Here is a 20084-nt window from a genome sequence, read left to right on the forward strand (position 1 = left end):
AAATGAACAAATAAGTCTGCAAATAACATTTTGCCATCACTACAGGGAACAGTCTCCCTCCCTCTCTCATTTCTATTTCAGTCTGGGACAAGAACAGCAGTTTTTGGTGGGATTTCCCATCAAATCAAATGCATTTGTTCACCACTGAACAGTCCCTTTGGACCAGAACAAAGACCAGGGGAGTTCACGCCATTGGCAGGCAGGCTGCCCTAATTTTGCACCAAAATAAGAGGCACCGCAATGTACTGAAACACGTTTATTTTATTTCTGTGAAGTAAAGAGAAAGTTATTCTGCTCGGCATGAAAACTTGCTTTTTGAAAATAAAACAGAGGCCTGAACAAAATGCTGGGTGGAATACATTCTATGGAATATCAGGTATTCTTGGATATCGAAGTGATGGAAAAAGAAGTCAATAGTACTGGCATGAAAATCAACTCTTACAGAGCTTGAAATCAATTCATTACACAATACTTTGATTTAGTGTTATTTCATTGGTAACTTAGTTTGCAGCAGTATAAATATATTACCAGCCCTCTTTCAAAAAATTTAACACCAATTTTCTAGCCACCTCACTCAGTGATTTTTCAGATATGAAAGCTATCAATACAATAAAAAGCTATTTCTGGATCAATCCAACCCTTTGGTATTCCAATTTTTGTTCAAATGATCTTTGGTTACGTTTAGTAACACTGTAAACAATGGGCCCAGTTCACAACCAGTTTTCACCACTGTAACTTTAGTGGAGTGATGATTGCACCCCCTGGCCCTGATCCAAGGCACCTGGAGTGAAGAAGGACACTCCATGCCCTTTGCTTTGATTATCCTTTAGACCCCAAATAGATGGATAGTCCATTCCCTCCTTCTGCCTCCCCATTCTGTGATGGGCGCCATGCAGTGGAACAACACTCAACATATATCTTATCATTAGGTACAGAGTCTTTGCCCCTCCCCTCAAATTGCACCTTTCACTCTGGTGGTAAGGAAGTTCATTTTAGAGAAACCTGTTTGTGTTTACACGTTTTTCAAACTTGATCAGGATAAATGTGTTATAAAGGTAAGAAATACAGTAGGATCCAAAGATGCATGAAAACCCATTCTGAGATTCCAAAGGGACAATCAAGCATATTTCTTCTCCAAGAGCTGCTTTGCTGAGTGTTACATTGCTTTAGAAGCACCCCTAAGCTCTTAATAGTACAGTGGTGCCTCGGGTTACAGACACTTCAGGTTATGTGTTTTCGGGTTGCGCACTGTGCCAAACCCAGAAGTACCGGAACAGGTTACTTCCGGGTTTTGGCACTCGCACATGCACAGAAGCGCCGACTCATGACCCTCGTGTGCGCAGACGCAGCGCTGCAGGTTGTGAACGTGCCTCCCGCACGAGTCACGTTCGCAACCCGAGGTTCCACTGTACTCTGCTATTCAAGGAAAAAGTTGCCAAAATTTTCACTGAACATGAACCAAAGCAGCTGTTCGGATCCCCGAGAATTATTATTCATAAAGAAAAATGCCTCACATATTCAAGAGTGCCTTACCAAATGAAATATTTCTGTTTGGAATTATCTATTTTGCAATATAAATGGAATAATTTTTGCAGATCTATAGTAGACCTATTTCTACTACATTTATTCCTGATAATATTATGCACAGTTGCATATGTCAGGCAAAATAGTTACCACTTGCTGTGTGGCAATGTCTATGACAACAACTAAGGATATTGCTTATTCTCCTTATCTCTTATATCAGACAAGGTGGCCTTGCACCAATGTATCTGATATACAGGTTTTATCCAAACAGATCACACCTTCTTGCAGATTACCCTTTTGATTTTGCAAACACTAATTCCTGTACAGCCCTACGGGATTATGCAAGTGTCTCCAGGATCCGATAAGGCCTCTAGTCCCATTTATACAAAATCAACAATGTTACAGACATATAGATCACGGACTCATGTATTGCTGTGAACCAAGCCCATTGTTGGTAGGAAGCCCATTTCCTACCATGTTTAGTTTCTTTAAAATGTCTTGGTGCAACCATGTCTTGCAATGGATTAAGTTGACATTGAACTTTGTATGTTATAAAATACCACATGTTCCTTGATTGTACTTTATGGGGACAACAGAACCATGAAAAGAACCATGCAATAAATAGAGCATAATTACAAAAAAGGGGTACAAAACATTCAGTATTCTAGTATTAAAGCATTTACAGTGCATAGGCATTCATAAAAGTTATATCATAACAAAACTAGTGTTATATAAGCATGCAGCAATTGCCCTGTGTTTCGATTTCCCCCCCAATCACAGCACATTGATTGCTCAAATAAAAAAGAGGTAATTAAAAATACTTTGCAGTGGCAAATTTCATTTATCGTTTGCACTAGAAAACAGATCTATGCAACAGGTCTAAGCAATGCAAATGACTCCTGCTTGGAGACTCTGTAAGGCTTGCCTCAAGTAAATAAAATATTCACTGTGTTTTTCTTAGGCTTATAGTTCAGACATAAAAAGAACTAGAATTTAGGGACTAAAAGCAAACTGCAAAATAATGCATGCTTTTTCATAATCCCTCTTGTGAATTTCCATCAGCCTCTCTAGGTGTTCTCGGTGTTGTGGTTGTTGCAAATCCAGGTTAAAAGGAACCTGGGAATGCTTGATACTGCAGGTAGCCAGCAGCATGCCCACAACTCTTAAACCCTCATTCTAGCTACATGTCCAAACTACACATTATAGTCTTAGAAAACAACACAGTATCTTATCACATCAAGTTACTGCATAAGCTAGCCATGCAGATTTCAAAGAGAGCTTAAGCATCTCTGCTCTTTGATGTCAGAAGAATGCATAAAGTAACAGACATACATTTTATGGTGCTATACAAAACACTACTTCCCCCTGTAAATTCTATGCATGATTTTCAAATAGTAATTTAGGGGTGGGGGGAACAGCTCCCCCCCAACCTCCTTGTCTTATTTGTTTGTATTGGAGTTGTTGTGGCAAATCACAAGTTTCCTGGGTTATTAAAAAAAAAACCACCCACCCACACCATACTTTCCTAGTTTAGCAAAGAAGATTTTCCAACCCATCAAAAGGATGATGGTGTCAGAATCCATCACTCATTGGATGTCTTTATAGACAGTCTAACTTCACACGAATCTCACTGTAATTTGATGGGGAATATTGAATAGCCAGGTAAACCTGTTCTTTGATTCATATGATATTTGTTGTGTCTTAATGATGAAGTAAGAAAATGGGTAACAGAGCTATTCTAAGTGGGGTTATAGTGAGGAGGGGAACAGCAGGTTCAGTGCCACATCTCAAACCTTGCCAGCTGTTCTGTTTCAGATTTGTTTGTTACTGTCAGTGAGGAATTTCAATCTTCCTGGGCACAGGCAGCAGTCCTGTGCAATATTGTACCCTGTCCCCAAACCATCAACATTGGGAGATAGGATTGCCTTCTCTGCTTGCCAAGATAACACATATATTAAGCTTCTAAATTGTGGGAGCTGTGACAGCACTTAAACAAGCAAAAACAACTCCAGATATATCTGAAACCTCACAGACAGACATTGCCTTTTCCCCCCAATCAGTGCATGAATTTGCATGTGTTTTTTCCTGAAGGAGCACAAGTATTAAGGTTGGTCAATGTCACAGAAGAGAAAATGAGCAGGAGGGGAAAACACTCTTTTTTCTTCTTTTTAAAGCTCCCAGGTGTTGCAAAATTGTGATTTAGGTTTTAGAGGGAATGGTTGGTGTTGCTTCTATGAAATAGCAAGAATTAGAAATTGCTTATTAAAGATTGTGAGAAAATTCAGAAAAGTGGCAATTATAAAATATGACATGTACATTAAAGTTTGTTGAATGGAACAGATGAAAAAATTTCATCCTTCTATGAAGTTGTTTAGATTAAAATTCCATTAAATGCCTGCCCTTTAAGAAATTGTTCTCCCATATATCTGCAATGAAGAAATTAATCTCAAATGCCTGGTTTCATGCAGTCAGCCTTATATTAATTCAAGGAGGTACCAAATGAGTTCCAGTCCACTTAAAATAAGGCATTGACAGGAAAGTATTTGGGCTCTAATTTACTTGACTGGTCTCAAAAATTCCTGTAGAATAAATATAATAAAGAAAGCAATTCTGACTGGAGGTTCCTCATAATGCACTTGGATGTTCCTGTATATGCTCACAGTAGTCTCTGAACTTTGAAATTTGAGATGTTTCCAATGGAATCTCTTACTGAAATTTATTTTTAATTTGATTTCATATATTTTTATACTGCTTAATACAGTCTTTAAGTGACTTTTTTTGCAGATTTATAGACTGTTTTGCAGTGAAAGTACAGAAGCAGTGTATGTACAGTAAGACATGTTAATTCCCTTAATACATCCTGACTTCAAAAGTCAATGGGAAGCTTTATTCTAAATTCCAATTGTATCTATGGAGTACCAAATATGGATGTTCGCTATATTAGTTACTTCCAAGGAGTAACAGAATATGAAGTTGCCAAGTTAACTCACAAGACGGGGTTCCATGAGACTCCATTGTTTTACAGCAAATTCTGCAATAGTACCTCAGAAAGCAAACTCTACCTAAAACCCATTAGCTGTAATAGAAAGAATTGCTCTATCATTCTACCTAAAACAGATTCTTAAAAACAAACAATCTGCAATGTCTGTGTTATACTTGATATAGACTACCTGTTAATTGAGCTTGCATTCTGATTTGATTTTTACAGTTTGTGTGGCTCTTAAACGATGTCTGTTGTTTATTGACCAACCTAAATTTGCCAGTATATGGATGAATTCATTCTACAAAATAGTGACAATCTAGAAATAGTTCTAGCCCAAAGGTAGGAGACAGGAGACAGGAGAAATTGAATTTCACATGGAACAGAAGAAAATATGTTTCTAACAATGCACAACTATATTGACAAGGCACCTGTTTCTGAGCAACCAGAAGATCCCCTATCTAAATCAGCTGGGTGTGGGAGCTCAAGTGTCTAGCTTGCTTACACTTCATAAGGCTCAAATCTGTCAGATTCCTATGTTAATGCATAGGCTAGATCCTTCTCCATCCACAGAGGTATATTATAAGATAAAGGCGCATAAATATGGAAGCCAAAAAGAAACAACTGCTGAACTCAGCAATAGGCACGTATTTGTAATCCATACTAAAGAAGCAGGCATGCAAGACTCCAGCAAGGGAAAGAGAAATTTGAGGCAGGCTAAGCAACACCACAGAATGTGTGCTATCTCTTAGAAAAGAATATGCTGTTCATGCCATGCAGAAACCCTGTGAAATTATTCCTGGACCTAGCCTTAAGACTTCCTCCACTAACAAAGATGTAAAAATTGGGCAGACAGGCTAACTGTCTGTCTGGTCTTGTGTCACTGTAGACATGACCAATGTCTACAGTCAGGATGGTCTGGTCTCATGTTTTCATTGGCAATAAAGGACAAGATGGAATCACCAGGATCTGTGGTTTCACTTGCAGCAGCACTGTCAATATTTTGGTGCGTAGTGGCATCATACAAAGCTGCCACTTTGCACATGTTTGGGTAACAGCACAGTAGGATGGTTTGGGGAATTCAGATGATTTCTTAGTACCAAGTTCATTTCCAGGACAATCCAAAGTATTGGTTTTGAACTTTATAGCTCTTTGCGGCTTAGGAGTACAATATTTGATGCAGCATTTGTTTCCATATGTATCTTCCTGAAGCTTAAGACCTTCTACAGCTGGTCCTGCCATCTTAGATAAGGCAGGTGGCTACCACTAAGAGTGACTTCTCAGGGGTAGTGCCTCAGTTATGAAATGCTCTCCCAAGAGAAACTCACCAACACCATTGTTTTGGGACCATGCAACCCCCCCACCATTTTTTAATCCTTTATGAGCTTTGCTATTGTTTATGCTGCTTGAGCTTTAAAGAGCCGCATTAGTTATTGCTTTACACATATTTATAAATATTTTGCTTAAAGTGCATTTTCTACAGAATTTTATTGTAAAGCACCCTGAGAATTTTATTACATGCTTATAATAAATAAATAACACTGTCAGCAGAAAACCACAAATGATCGAATAATTGGTGATTCAGTGAGATTCTGCCTTCACAGCCATGTATTTATCAGTTTGACTAAGGTGGATGCCTTGTAATATAAGAAGCTGCACTCAGAATTCTTGGTCTTATTTATTATCTTATTAATATTTATAAATGACATTTTCTGCCCAAAGGCAGCCAAGGCAATATCCCCAGAAAGCGTCAAGACATGTGATCAGATCACTTAATGAAGGGAAGCATTTTGGTGCAGTTTGAATATCTGGTACATTATCTAATGGCAGCACCGAAGACTATGATAAGGAAGAAAGAAGCGGTGGGAATGTGCTTTTCTCTCATTTTCCAAAGAGATTTAACATCATCCTCTGAAGTATCATGAAATTCCTTCTTTACTTCTCCTATAAATCATTCTCAATTATATATTTTGGACAATATGCTAAAATCAAATTTTGGAGTAACTGGAACTGAGGACCAATCTGATATCTGCAGAACTCTAAAGACTATTGTGAGCTAGATCTTGGAAAGGAAAGAGTTATCAAAGTTCTACTGAAACAGATAAAGAAGAGTGGCAAAATGAATTTGCAGACTCAACACATCCACAAATTTAGAAAGGAATTACTGTGCTCTGTGTGGTTGAAGACAGAAGTAGTGAGAATAGCAGACCTTGTGCAACCTGAAATCTACTAGGTTTTGTACCTAATTGAGACTAACCTAATTCAGTGTAAGTAACACCTCCCATGTTATCTTACAAACTTGCAAAGTCTGTAAAGAACGACAGACTTTTGCATTCCAACATCATGCCCATCTTTTCCTCTATTTATTTAACCTACAGCCCAAATGAGCGTTCTGGAGCACTAAAAGACTTGCACAGTATTTTGTGAAATTTAGTTGGTCCAGATAAAGGTATTGTCCAACTGTGGCATTTGGATTTTTCTAATGGATGAACATGGCCACTTAATGATTTTTGTAATTATATCTAGCTGCATATTAGCTCTGCTGAGGATTTAAGGTGTCACAGCAGATGAACTAAAGATTAATCAGGATGACGCTGTGGAACAAAATATAAGCACAGTTTTGGGTTGCAATGCCAAAAGAATCGGATTCAAGACAAAGGAATTAATAGCCTCCTTCTACTTGTTTGGCACATGTTAGATATTGCTTGGAGAAACACCTTCTCCATATTAGGCTCCATATTAGAAGACAGATGCTTAAAAAAGTGGAAATAATCCAAAGGAAAGTAATGGGAATGATTAAAGTTTTAAGAAAGAAGAGAAGCCAACAAAATTATTGATCTGTTCAGTGCTTCAGATCTGTCAGATCGAGTTGTAAAAGTACAATAATCTTTGAAGATAAATGCAGTCGTACATCAATACTATTGCATGCTTAGAAACCATAATTATAAGCTTTGCAGTGCAATCCTGTACATTTCTACTCAATAGAAAGTACCACTCAATTAAATGGTGCTTACTTGCAGGTAAGTTTGCATAAGGTTGCAGTCTTAATGCAAAATCATGTGTTATCTATTCCCATTTTTTATTCATTCTCAATACAACCCAAAATAGTTGTATTATAAATACACCAAACATGGCAGGAAGCAGCTGTTCCCAAGAGTGGACAAGTGTTTTGATTAATGATAGCAGGAAACAAGAAATTGTTAGCTCTATATCAAAATACAGCTGCCTACCAGAACAAATGCCTGCTGTTTTAGCCAGTCAGTGGAAAACAGTAAGGGAGGTCTCATTCGGTAAGTTATTTCTCATCTGGGCATGTTCACCAATAAGGCCTTACCAATTATGTCTGAGCAACAGATGGGAATGGAAAATACCTCTCCAGTCAAGGAGCAGGCATGCTTAAATGCAAGGAAACAGTCCCTTGGGAACCCTGTATCCAAGCCATTTAGAGCTTTAAAGGTCATTGCCAACACTTTGAATTGTGCCTGGAAATGAATCAGCAGTTAGTGTGGCTCCATCAGTATAGGTGTTATCATCATCCCATGGCAAGCACCCACTAACATCCTTGTTGCAGTGTTTTGGGCCCCAAGTGATATTTCTGATGACTCTCTAAAGGTAATCCCCACGCACAGCACATTGCAGCTATTCAGCTTGCATTACTGCAGATTATATGGGGAAGACATTGGAGCTAGAGGCACACAAACCCTGACATAAAGCTATTTATATTGGCACCATACATTGATCTCCAAGCATGTTAAAAATGGAGTCTCATTTTGGCTGCTGCAATCCCCCCCCCCCCCCGCTCTTTTTTCAGGGCTGTGGTCTCATGTGAGTCGCATGACTCATGTTACGAGTGCAGCCCCGGAAGTTGGCGTTCTGGTTTTCCGTTGCGACATGTTGGAAGGCATACATTTCTAGCAAGCAACAGTTATAGCTTATATTAATTTAAGAATAAAGCAGATTTCTTTTGGAAATCAATATTGCAATATGACAGAACACACCAGAATTCCCAGCAGCAATTAGAAGGCTTTGGTGGGAGTGCATTGATGGGATTCTGCTTGCAAGATCATTAATGCAAAACCCCACCAGTAGTCTCAAGTCATATCATGCAGCCTTTTATATACTAGAAAACTGTGAGCAGGATTGTGATTGTGACTTTTCATCTAAGGTCATCTGAAATAAATGTTTTGTTGACTGTCTTTGAAATCAAATATATTTTCACTTCCCTATTCTTTTTTACTGCCAAGGATGCTCTGTGGTTTGGACAACATGCTGTATCAACAAAACCTTTATTACAGTGGAGTTGCTACAATTCTAACACTGTTCCTCACATCCAGCATTCTGCTCAGCACTTGAGAGCTCTGCCTGGTTTATGTGTTCATTGAAAATGAATGTGTACACAATGCAGTTGGTCCTGCTGATATGAATCTGGATAGCTGAATGCATCAGAGGTTCATTGTGCATCTAAGTGCCCAGAGATTTGTATGTGGCTGCAGTCCTACATTCATATAGATTCCTTAAAAATTGATGGAGCACGGACATGTATAATTGCCTTTAGGATTGTAGCTTACAATTATTACACTTGGGTGTGTTTATGCCTGTTAGTCTCACGACAGCATTATTATTGATAAAGCCATTTAGCAAACACCATTTAAGTAGATAAACTATGAAAAACACTAAACAAACCACCCAAATGCACAGCTGAAACACTGGCAACCTTGGCCTGGAACCATTGGCATAAGTGTGGGAAATTACAGTCAAATGTAACTATGCATGAGTGGGTTAAGACATAGAGCTGGATTATTAGACTCAGCTAGGTCACACACCTTCTTCTTTGATTAGGAAGAAAGTGAAGCCATCTCTGTTCCCTCTCCCTTATGCCATGCAACTGACCAAGGAAGACATGCCTGAGCAAGCTCCAAGCTTAGAACACATGTTTGAAGCTATCTTTCTGTATTTTGTACCAAAGAGTATTCTGCCTATGTTGCACTTGCTGCTGCTTGGATAAATACATAAATCTGACCCTTGGAACTTTTGTAAGTAAAGAATTTTAAAGTTACTTAACAGTGTGTGGTCATTGCAAGGGGAGTAAAAAGAGTGGAGTGCTGTTTGCAAGTGGACTAAATGTGATAAAAGGGTCCAACAACCTATATTACTAACGCTATATCATTGCTTGACTTTTGTGAATTCAGACTCTGCTGCTGGGAGCTCTCTTCTGCTGGAAAGTGAGATTAGCCCTGCATTTTGAATCCAGGTGTGCGGCTGATTCATTTGTTATTTACCCCACACATGGGTCATAATGATTCATATTTTCCCCCCACAATAAGAACATTGCGCGTTTGGACTTGCTGGCACTAGCTGATACTTGATGAGAGAGTCACACAGATTAATTTTGGTCCAACTTTCTTAGTGGGAATTTGCTCTGATAAATTGTGCTAAAATGATTACCATGGGCTAGCATCTACATTGTAAGCTATGCATTTCAGTGCTAGAAGTGAACAGATGTATGTATAGATAGACAGAGATTTTAATATCTTGTCAGGATTAACGCAATCTATGATTTCAAAATTGAACTGGATTCTTAGAATCAAATTCTATAGGTCAAATTGTGATATATTACAAACTGCTACTTATTAATGGCATCATTGATGGCATTGGATATCAGGAAATAAATCTGTTGTTTAAAGGGAAAAATAGAATTCATTTTATTGTTGTGGTAGAAATTGTAAAAAAAGTAAAGAAAGAAAGGTTGGTAAATTAAACCAAAATGATGCCTAGAACTTGAGCCTAAGAACATTTACCTGGAAGAAAATAAAATTGTAATCATTTGGACCCCCTCCCCAAGGTAACCTAAATGGTAAAAAGAGGACTTTTTAAATAGTGAAACATCTCACACTGGGGTCACCATTTTATGGGTGAATCCACAACGCTTCTTTGCTAACAGAATCTCCAGTGGCTGTAGGCAAAATCTGTTTAATGGAATTGATTTCAATCAGTATCCCATTAAAAGCTTTTTTCAAAAGCTGACATTTCAGATGTGTGTCAAAACATCATGAGCACAGTCCATTTGCACTACGATTGCAACACCTTCTATCAGCTACCTATGTATGCAGATGGGTATGTACAAAGGCAGCTTGACACTAGGAGAAATGGAGGTCTGTGCATGTCTCTCATATCTCTGTCCAGCAATCCATCATCCGCACCGTGCAAATTACCCATGCTCCAAACATAAGCAATTTGCAATAGGCAGAGAGAGCAGAAGTAACAGGGAGAATGGAGAATGGAGACATGCTCAAATGTCTCATTCTCTCTTATGATCTGTTGCACTGCCAGGGTAGGCAGAGAGGGCAGGAAACAGGACTCTATCAAGACCTTTGGGAAGCCTCCATGCATGGGCTCTGTGCTTATGCTGGGTAATGCCCTATTTCATGAAAAACAAAGCAGGTGAACCAAAGGAATGCTGGTACATATTAGTTCTACAGAAACAAAGTTACATGTTTACTTTAGTCGAATGGTAATCATTAACCCAAAATTGACAAATATGCTACTTTGAAGAAGAAAATTACATACACACTATTGCTGCCCAATGTAAAAAACAAAAAAATATATATTTTTAACATACCTACTTACAGTGATGAAGCAAGAGAATCATAATAAAATAATTGTCAGAAATCGGAGTTAGTTGGACTAGTATCCCATTGACTGAACAGTTAAAGTTGATTCAGTTGTGTCCTTTGCATCATGATTGGAGCAAAGCAAGAAAATAGATAAATTTTAATACATCTGGACTGGGCATAATGGGATAAATCAGGCCAATAATGCTGAAACAAAAAATGCTCCAGGATGGTCACATACTGGAGATATATCATAAAGAGCTTGCTTATACCTGTATCTTTTCCTTTGGGTAAAATCTGTACTTTAATATCAACCAATCTAAGAATTTTGTTTAGTAATCAAACTTGCCTTGTTTATGCTAATCAGAAAAGAGAGGTAGGAATAATTCTAAAACCAAAGTATCAAAGCATGCTTTTAAATTTAAATGTGATACCTCCAAACCAACAATAAAGCAGAAATGACATTCAGTTTCAGCAGTAACAAATCTAATATTTGTAAATAATTCAGTATAGAGAATATAGTTTAAAGAACATTTTATATAAGTGTGCTTTTTCCTATAAATTTTCTTTTGCTTTGTTTAAAAAGTCTATTGTCTGTAAATATGAAAGGGGAGATCAGTATCAGTCCCATTCTATTTCTCCATTAGTTGCAGTGAACAGCAAAACAGGCTTCAATTCACATTGCTTTGGGCAGTCTTATTTGCTGCTGCTTTGTTATGTTTGAAGCTTAAACAGTTCGGAATTTTTGTGGTCGAACTTTTAGCATAATTTGAATACCAATCCCTTTCAAACACAGCTTTCAGTTGCTTGATGATGCTGGTCTTGTTTCCTGTGTCTGTTTGGTTGATGACAAGGCCAGCTCCAGCATTACGGTTAAAATAGGTCCCAACCCAGTCAAAATTACCTGCAAATAAATGAAAGCACATACAAGGATATGGTAACATTGGGTGTAAGCTTTCTCTAGAACAGCCATTGCTCTTAATCTCACCTTTCTCCATTGAAATGCTTTCCTTTATGCATGTCACTATGCTAAAAGTAGCTGGACCTTACTTTCTTACATGATGTTTTCAATGACTCACAAGGAGTGTGAGAGGGTGATGGATACTGCTATATATTTCTGATTTTTTGCGTTTAACATTTACCAGCAAGCCGAAGTTTTTCTAATTCTTAATTATGCAATCAGTTGTTATTTTAGATTTGTACCGTATGTACAAACAACAGACTGGAATCAGATTATTCAATGCTTTACTTACCAATATAAGCTGCTGTGTCAGTCACCACATATTTGTTGCGATTTAGTTTAGGAAGGGAAGAGTTCTTCTGTTCCTTAAAATAACAAGCACTTTCTTCTTCAAGGTCAAAGAATTTCTGCATTAAAGAATATCAAGATAGTGAAAGAGAATGTGTTGGTTGCACTGCAGAAGGAAAACTTAAAGATGATAACATACCGGTTTTGAAAAAGTGAAATTATAGAATAAAAAAAGATCATGAACTAACCTCAGTTTAAAAGGATTTTATGGGAAATGACATTTTTGCTATACCTTTGCTGATTGCATTCTGGAAGATTTCCAAAGAAACTAACAGGTTGCTTTCAAAAGCCTGGTGTCTAATTGCCTACAAGTGATTAAGTAAGTAATGACCTATAGGGAAGGGGGATTGCCTGGGAAACACCTGAAGGCAGTGACAAAGGCAGAAAACTATCAGCATCAGCATTCTGCAGGTGTACAGCTGCAGGTAAACCCAGAATGTGTGCTGACTACTGACAAACAGAATACCCATATACCCTTCTGGCTTGCGATATCCCACTCCTAGTTCACTGCTCTTCTGGGTTGTACCAGGCATTCTGAATACAGATGTGAAAGAAGGAAAAATACAAAAGGATAAATGGTTTAAAGACATTGGTAGGCTGCCACTTGCAGGATTTTTGTTCAGTCAATGTACTTTATTCTGAAAATTGTTTTATGATGGCCACACACTGGCATCAATACACTGGGAAATGTACAACACTTGTCTCATTCTGCACCCAAAACTATGACTAGACTTAACTATCTGAGGGGAAAGTATCTTCATACACTGGTTTGAAGACGGCTTGTTTCCCTCAGTCATAGTTAACCCTAATCACGGTTTGACTGGTTTCAGTCATAAGTGCAGTTAATTAAAAACAGAATTGAAAGCTTCTAATGTCCTCCTTGTGGCTATGCTAGATGAGGAGAGTGGGAAAGCAACAAGTCCAAAGGGCATTCATATCAAGCAGCATTATGTCTGAATGAAGCATGTGTGTATTACGTAAAAAGGAAGCAAGGTTCTTAGGAAGCCTCTCCCTTCATGTAATTAAGTCAAAAGGTGTAAAAGGTGCACACAACATTTCTGGAGCCAAGAAATACTTGTGAACCCAATACTTTTCAGCGATACACTGTTATTCAGAGCAATTTATATTATCAGCATTAATGAAAAGAGGCACATATCGGAGCCGCAGAGTATGGAATTGTCAATACGAAAACTAAGTGCAATCCAAGCAGAGAAGGTGCATTGAATGGGTGAGATTGCCCATTTTTAGACAGAGGTATTAGGCACTAGTTTGCTATTATTTTATGTTGACAGAAAAGAAGATACTGTGTTACACTTTAATAATCCGCTTCAAAATGTAATTCAGTTATCTGAAGTCAAACATGGAGTCCTCACTAGGCAGCTGAACAAATTTACTTGGAAATTGTTTTAGGTTTATAAGAAACAACATGAGGAATACTTACAACTTTTAACCTACAGCCAGAAACTTCGGTGCAAATTGCTTTAAGAGATGAAACAAAGTTAAATGTGAGTGGATTTGTGTCTTTTGATAAACTTATGAGGAGTCGTACTTTAATATTGCGTAAAATCAGAGCTTCTCTTATCTTTCCATCCAAATATGGCCAATACCTAGGGAAAGAGCATCCAATGTTATTTACATAATTTTTAGAGAAGAAGGATTTGCTAACTCAAGGAAAACTAAAGAAAACAAGAACCTCATCCAGTTGTGTCTACTGTGGTGCAGCTGTTAGCAGAATAGAGTTCTGCATTATATGACTGGCCAGAGGACTAGAACTCAAGAAGGATAATTCACCAGCTGCATCATATAGAACTGCCATTAGGAACTCTCTAGGTGGTGAGAATGGGACGCAGGTGGCGCTGTGGGTTAAAGCCTCAGCGCCTAGGACTTGCCGATCGAAAGGTCGGCGGTTCGAATCCCTGCGGCGGGGTGCGCTCCCGCTGCTCGGTCCCAGCGCCTGCCAACCTAGCAGTTCGAAAGCACCTCCGGGTGCAAGTAGATAAATAGGGACCGCTTACCAGCGGGAAGGTAAACGGCGTTTCCGTGTGCGGCTCTGGCTCGCCAGAGCAGCGATGTCACGCTGGCCACGTGACCCGGAAGTGTCTCCGGACAGCGCTGGCCCCTGGCCTCTTAAGTGAGATGGGCGCACAACCCCAGAGTCTGTCAAGACTGGCCCGTACGGGCAGGGGTACCTTTACCTTTACCTTTAGGTGGTGAGATACCAGGGACTGAAAGGGTTGACAATGAACTTTCTAACTGATAATTATTATTTTGTTTATTTATTTATGAGAATCTCATAAAATAAATTGTCTAGGTGTCATACAAGTAAAAAAAGGAAAAATATGTATCAATAAAACCATAGTACAGAAAAACCACAATGAGCTTAAGAAACAACCAGTGTGAAAACTGAAATTGAAAACCAGCACAATAAAATAATCTATGTAGCCACCAAATATATAGATTAAAACTACTATACCATAGGAACTTAAAACCAGATCTTAAAAGACCTGAAAGAAAAGAAAAAAAGTCTTAACTTGGCACAAAAAAAGATAGCAATGTGGGTGTTAGGTGGGCTTTGCTAGGGAGAGAACTCCATAGCCGAGTGCCACCACTGAAAAAGCACTTATGACAACCTCCAAACTTCTGATTGAGAAGGCACAGGGAGAAGAGCTTCCAAGATGACCTCAGGGTATGGGGAGAGCAGAGTAACTAGTAAAAATCCCTATCGAATTTTTAGGAGATATATATATATATAATTTTATTATTTATACCCCGCCCATCTGGCTGGGTTTCCCCAGCTACTCTGGGCGGCTTCCAGCAAAATATTAAAATATAATAAAACGTTGAAAATTTCCCAATACAGGGCTGCCATAAGAAGTCTTATAAAATGTTTGTAGACCTTTATCTCCTTAACATCTGCCGGGAGGGCATTCCATGGGGAATATTGGAGAAGCTCAACTATCATCTTCTATTTATTTGTTTGTTTAATGTTAAGAGACCCATATCTAATACATGATTGTGCTCTTCTCAATTAGTATGCTATTTGAGCAATATCTGTTCAGGAGCAGACATGATTTGTAACAATTACATTTATATCACTCCCTGCTCTAGATTTGATATTTGCAAACTCATTGACATCCAGGAGAAGAACTGAACTACTGATCTTTGCCCCATGGAAATCTCTAAATATATGTCGATTTCAGAAGCAACAGTTTTTATCTCTTAGTACACTGTCAGATAAATGTAGATTTCCGGTATTCACCAACCTTGTTTGATTTGTGATGTTGATAATAGGTAGATAATCCATAACAGCTATGTACACAAATTGCTGTGCATTATCAACAACACTATAGATAGCATCAACATCCAAAACCCTGTCCTTAGGGCATAGGAGTTTGGGAGAATTCTGTGAAGATAAAAAGGCTGAAATTTATATCAGAAGTTGTACAAAGGATAGGATTTACTTTTTCATATTTCTTCAGCGTAGAATTAATACAAATGCTATTACACTTCCTCATTTTTTTAAAAAAAAAGTTTAGCAGTTACATCCAAATTAATTTGAGGAAGTTACTGTCTGATGTGCCATAGGATTCAGCCCAACCTTTTCAAATATGAATATAACCCTTATCTCTGATACTGAAATGTAGGATCAAGTAGACCCAGCAAAAGACCTAATAGATTTTTTTGTATTCCTTACATTTTAAACAGACCCCCATAAAGAGCCAGCATGTGTATCCTAATTTTTTTAAGTGCTAAAAGAACTTCCTGACATTCCTGCACAGAAGCTACTGCAACCAAACCACTGTCAAAAACCATATTTTTTCAAATTAGGGCTAACCATCTATATCTGCAGGTACATGTTGAGCAAGATAATGATAGTTGTTGCTGTTGAAAGCCATTGTTCTATGAAACTTGAAAAATTTATTGTTGCCTTAATGTAACTGGCAAGCTAAGCCTTCAATGCTTATGTTACATTTTCCATTGTGTTACTTTTTTTAAAGGTTCTATTCCATTTCCTTTCTTCCTTGTCTGCAAAAATTATACCCAGTCTGGCATGTGTGGTGTGTGCCATAGCTATATCACTGTTACACCCTGGCTGTCTGTGTGATAATAATGCAATAATAAATAATTCAAACAGTAAAGTCATTAATACTGAAAAGCAGTCAGCAGCTTCCACGACCTTACACAGAAAGTACATGTTCTTTTGTGTTTATCAGAGAGATGATTTTCTGTTGCTTAGCAACTATACCACAATGGTTGCTGAAGATAGAGCACCCAGACTTAAAATCGCAGGCACAAAGCATAAAAAGGAGAAAGAGGTAGTCAAGACATACAAGGTACAATACTCTTGCTGGCATTCTTTACCACATGATAATGTATGCACACTGTTGGTGGGGTTTTTATCCAGAAATGTGTTCTCTGATGGCTACGAGCTGTCCTGTATATTAACAGCAAACTTCTTAGCCCCATGTTAGGTGAGAGATTCCCCAAACTCGGCCCTTCAGATGTTTTTTGGGACTACAATTCCCATCATCCCTGACCACTGGTCCTGTTAGGTAGGGATGATGGGAGTTGTAGTCCCAAATCATCTGGAGGGCCGAGTTTGGGGATGCCTGGGCTAGTGGCTCCTTCTAAGTCTATAGCTCTGTAATTCTATATGTGGATACAGTCGTACCTTGGAAGTCAAACGGAATCCATTCCAGAAGTCCGTTTGACTTCCAAAACGTTTGAAAACCAAATTGCGGCTTCTGATTGACTGCAGGAAGTTCCTGCAGCCAATCGGAAGCTGCAGAAGCCCCGCTGGATGTTCAGCTTCCAAAAGAACGTTTGAAACCCGGAACAGTCACTTCCTGCTTTCGATCATTTGGGAGCCAAAACATTTGAGAACTAGGCTGTTTCTTCCAAAGTACGACTGTACTTATGCAGCCACAATAGCACCATCCTCACATGGGAGGGTGATATCAGCAGGCTTGAACTTGCAGAAATACAAAACAACTCTTCAGGGTACAAGCCCTTTGTAGGTGGGTGGACTTAAAACCTGATGATGACTGAGCATTCTCAGTAGATGTAGACTGCTGACTGACTGGAGGGGGAACAAATAGAAAACTGGGCAGGGTGGGGATTGTATGTAGTATTCTAGAAAAGGTACTGTTGACTGGCTGGGACAGAAACACTTGAGACACCATATTTTTGCAGGTTCTACTTGCTTAAGAACTAATAAAAGAGAGGTTATAAGGGATCTGTAACGGAAGTTGCATGTGACATGTTTTTGTTCAGGTGGATAAGTGTCTTTTCTTGCTGATTTAAATCACTGAATGAAATTGCCTTCATTTAAATCAGGGCTGGTAAGCTTTTTCAAGCTGAGGGTCATTTTGACCCATGCTCAATCAGGTGCCACATGTTAAATTGGGAATGGCAAAAGTGTAGAAGTAGGCAAGAACAATTTGGGAGGTCTTAGGAGGTTACAATATGCTTTTTGTACTTGCAAGAGTGGTCCAAAACTTTTAAAAAGTTTTTTTTAAAAAAACCCTCAATTAGGTTTTCTTAAAAAAACTAAAAAAATGTTTTTGAAATGGACAAATTTAAAAACCTTCTGTATAACAGTAGGTACCAATGGGATCAATAACCTAGAATAACTAAAAAATAAATTAAAATAATTTTCATTTTTTAAATGACAAATCTGGTGTACCACAAAAAATTGGCCACTGGGAGACTATTGGAGCAGTCATTGATAGATAGATAGATAAATAATTAATTAAATAAATAGATTTAAATCAGTGTGGCTAACCTGTGGCCATGAGGTTTTTAATACTCTCTCCCCATGCCTGAATCATTGGGTTGTAGTCTTCTTTGAAGCTATAAAAAATGTTAAATGGGTTCTGAAGAGAGCAGGAAGTGGTTAGTTTGTGTGTTACACATCACACATTTCATTCTTCTTAAGCACATTTTAGCAAGTCAGCTGTAGATTGGAATTGTGGACAGCTTCTAAATAATAAAAATATAGACTGTGTCAGAGATCAGTGGCAGCCAAGTTCTAAGGCGTTGATGGGAGCCAGTTATTTAAGAGGAAATGTGAAAATTTTAATTCAACCTGAACTTACATAGGGCTTTAACATCTCAACCTGTCTAAAAAGAATATAATAAACAAAGAGCACAAGTACACAAAACCAAAGCAAACCAACACAAACATGACTCACCGAAACAAAGACTTCTGATTTGGTTTCATTCAACTCAAGGGCCAGTTTATTTTCAGTGCCGTATACTGCATACAGTCTCTTAGACCAAAGAGGTGGGATTTTGCTCTTGGATTTTAGTGAGCTGTACAAGGCAAATATCTTTTGTAAATCTAACACCAGGCAGCTGCAGTTGTATACAATGACTCCAAGCTCTTTCATCTGTGAAGGAGAAGTGCATATAATTGAGAGCACATTGCCCAGCAAAAATATCTCAACTGGTCAACATAATTTGGTCAGAAGTTCATTACTCTGAGTAGATAGTCTCAAGTGTGATTGCCCCTGTGTGAAATAAATGCATTATTAGGCCAGCACCTTACTGTAAAGAAGTTTCAAATATATTGTTAATATTGTAAATATTCTTCTGAATGGCTAACACATTGATAATGTGTTGATGATGATGATGATGATAATAATAATAATAATAATAATAATAATAATATAATTTATTTGTACCCCGCCCATCTGGCTGGGTTTCCCCAGCCACTCTGGGCGGCTTCCATAGAAACCAAAAATATCACACATTACAAACTTCCCTGAACAGGTGTCTTCTGAATGTCAGGTAGTTGTTTATTGCTTTGACATCTGATGGGAGGGCGTTCCACAGGGCGGGCGCCACTACCGAGAAGGCCCTCTGCCTGGTTCCCTGTAGCTTTGTTTCTCGCAGTGAGGGAACTGCCAGAAGGCCCTCGGCTCTGGACCTCAGCGTCCGGGCAGAACGATGGGGGTGGAGACGCTCCTTCAGGTATACTGGGCCGAGGCTGTTTAGGGTTTTAAAGGTCAACACCAGCACTTTGAATTGTGCTCAGAAACGTACTGGGAGCCAATGTAGGTCTTTCAAGACCAGTGTTATGTGGTCTCAGTGGCCGCCCCCAGTCACCAGTCTAGCTGCCGCATTCTGGATTAGTTGTAGTTTCCGAGTCACCTTCAAAGGTAGCCCCACATAGAGCGCATTGCAGTAATCCAAGCGGGAGATAACTAGAGCATGGACCACTCTGGCGCGACAGTCCACGGGCAGGTAGGGTCTCAGCCTGCGTACCAGGTGGAGTTGGTAGACAGCTGCCCTGGATACAGAATTGACCTGCGCCTCCATGGACAGCTGTGAGTCCAAAATGACTCCCAGGCTGTGCATCTGGTCCTTCAGGGGCACAGTTACCCTATTCAGGACCAGGGAGTCCACACCAGCCCGCCCCCTGCCCCCCAAAAACAGTACTTCTGTTTTGTCAGGATTCAACTTCAATCCATTAGCTGCCATCCATCCTCCAACCGCCTCCAGGCACTCACACAGGACCTTCACCGCCTTCACTGGTTCTGATTTGAAAGAGAGGTAGAGCTGGGTATCATCTGCATATTGATGGACACCCAGTCCAAACCCCCTGATGATCTGTCCCAGTGGCTTCATATAGATGTTAAAAAGCATGGGGGAGAGG

The 20084-nt window shown here is 38.9% G+C and overlaps 1 protein-coding gene across 4 annotated transcripts in view; it reads right to left on the minus strand.

The window, feature by feature from the left end:
• Positions 1–243: 243 nt before the first annotated feature.
• PLD5 (phospholipase D family member 5) overlaps positions 244–20084 on the minus strand; it is a 99320-nt gene continuing 79479 nt past the window's right edge. For all 4 annotated transcript variants that reach the window (XM_083732525.1, XM_083732523.1, XM_083732524.1 and 1 more), the window contains 5 exons: positions 18619–18816; positions 15688–15827; positions 13866–14031; positions 12369–12483; positions 244–12019 (listed from right to left, as the gene is read on the minus strand). In XM_083732525.1, coding sequence (XP_083588651.1) covers positions 11787–12019; positions 12369–12483; positions 13866–14031; positions 15688–15827; positions 18619–18816 — 852 coding nt within the window. In that variant the 3' untranslated portion in view covers positions 244–11786. The remainder of the gene's footprint in view (positions 12020–12368; positions 12484–13865; positions 14032–15687; positions 15828–18618; positions 18817–20084) is intronic.

The sequence above is a fragment of the Podarcis gaigeae genome (genome assembly GCF_964106915.1).
Source record: "Podarcis gaigeae genome assembly, chromosome: 3".
In the NCBI taxonomy this organism is placed as follows: domain Eukaryota; kingdom Metazoa; phylum Chordata; class Lepidosauria; order Squamata; family Lacertidae; genus Podarcis; species Podarcis gaigeae.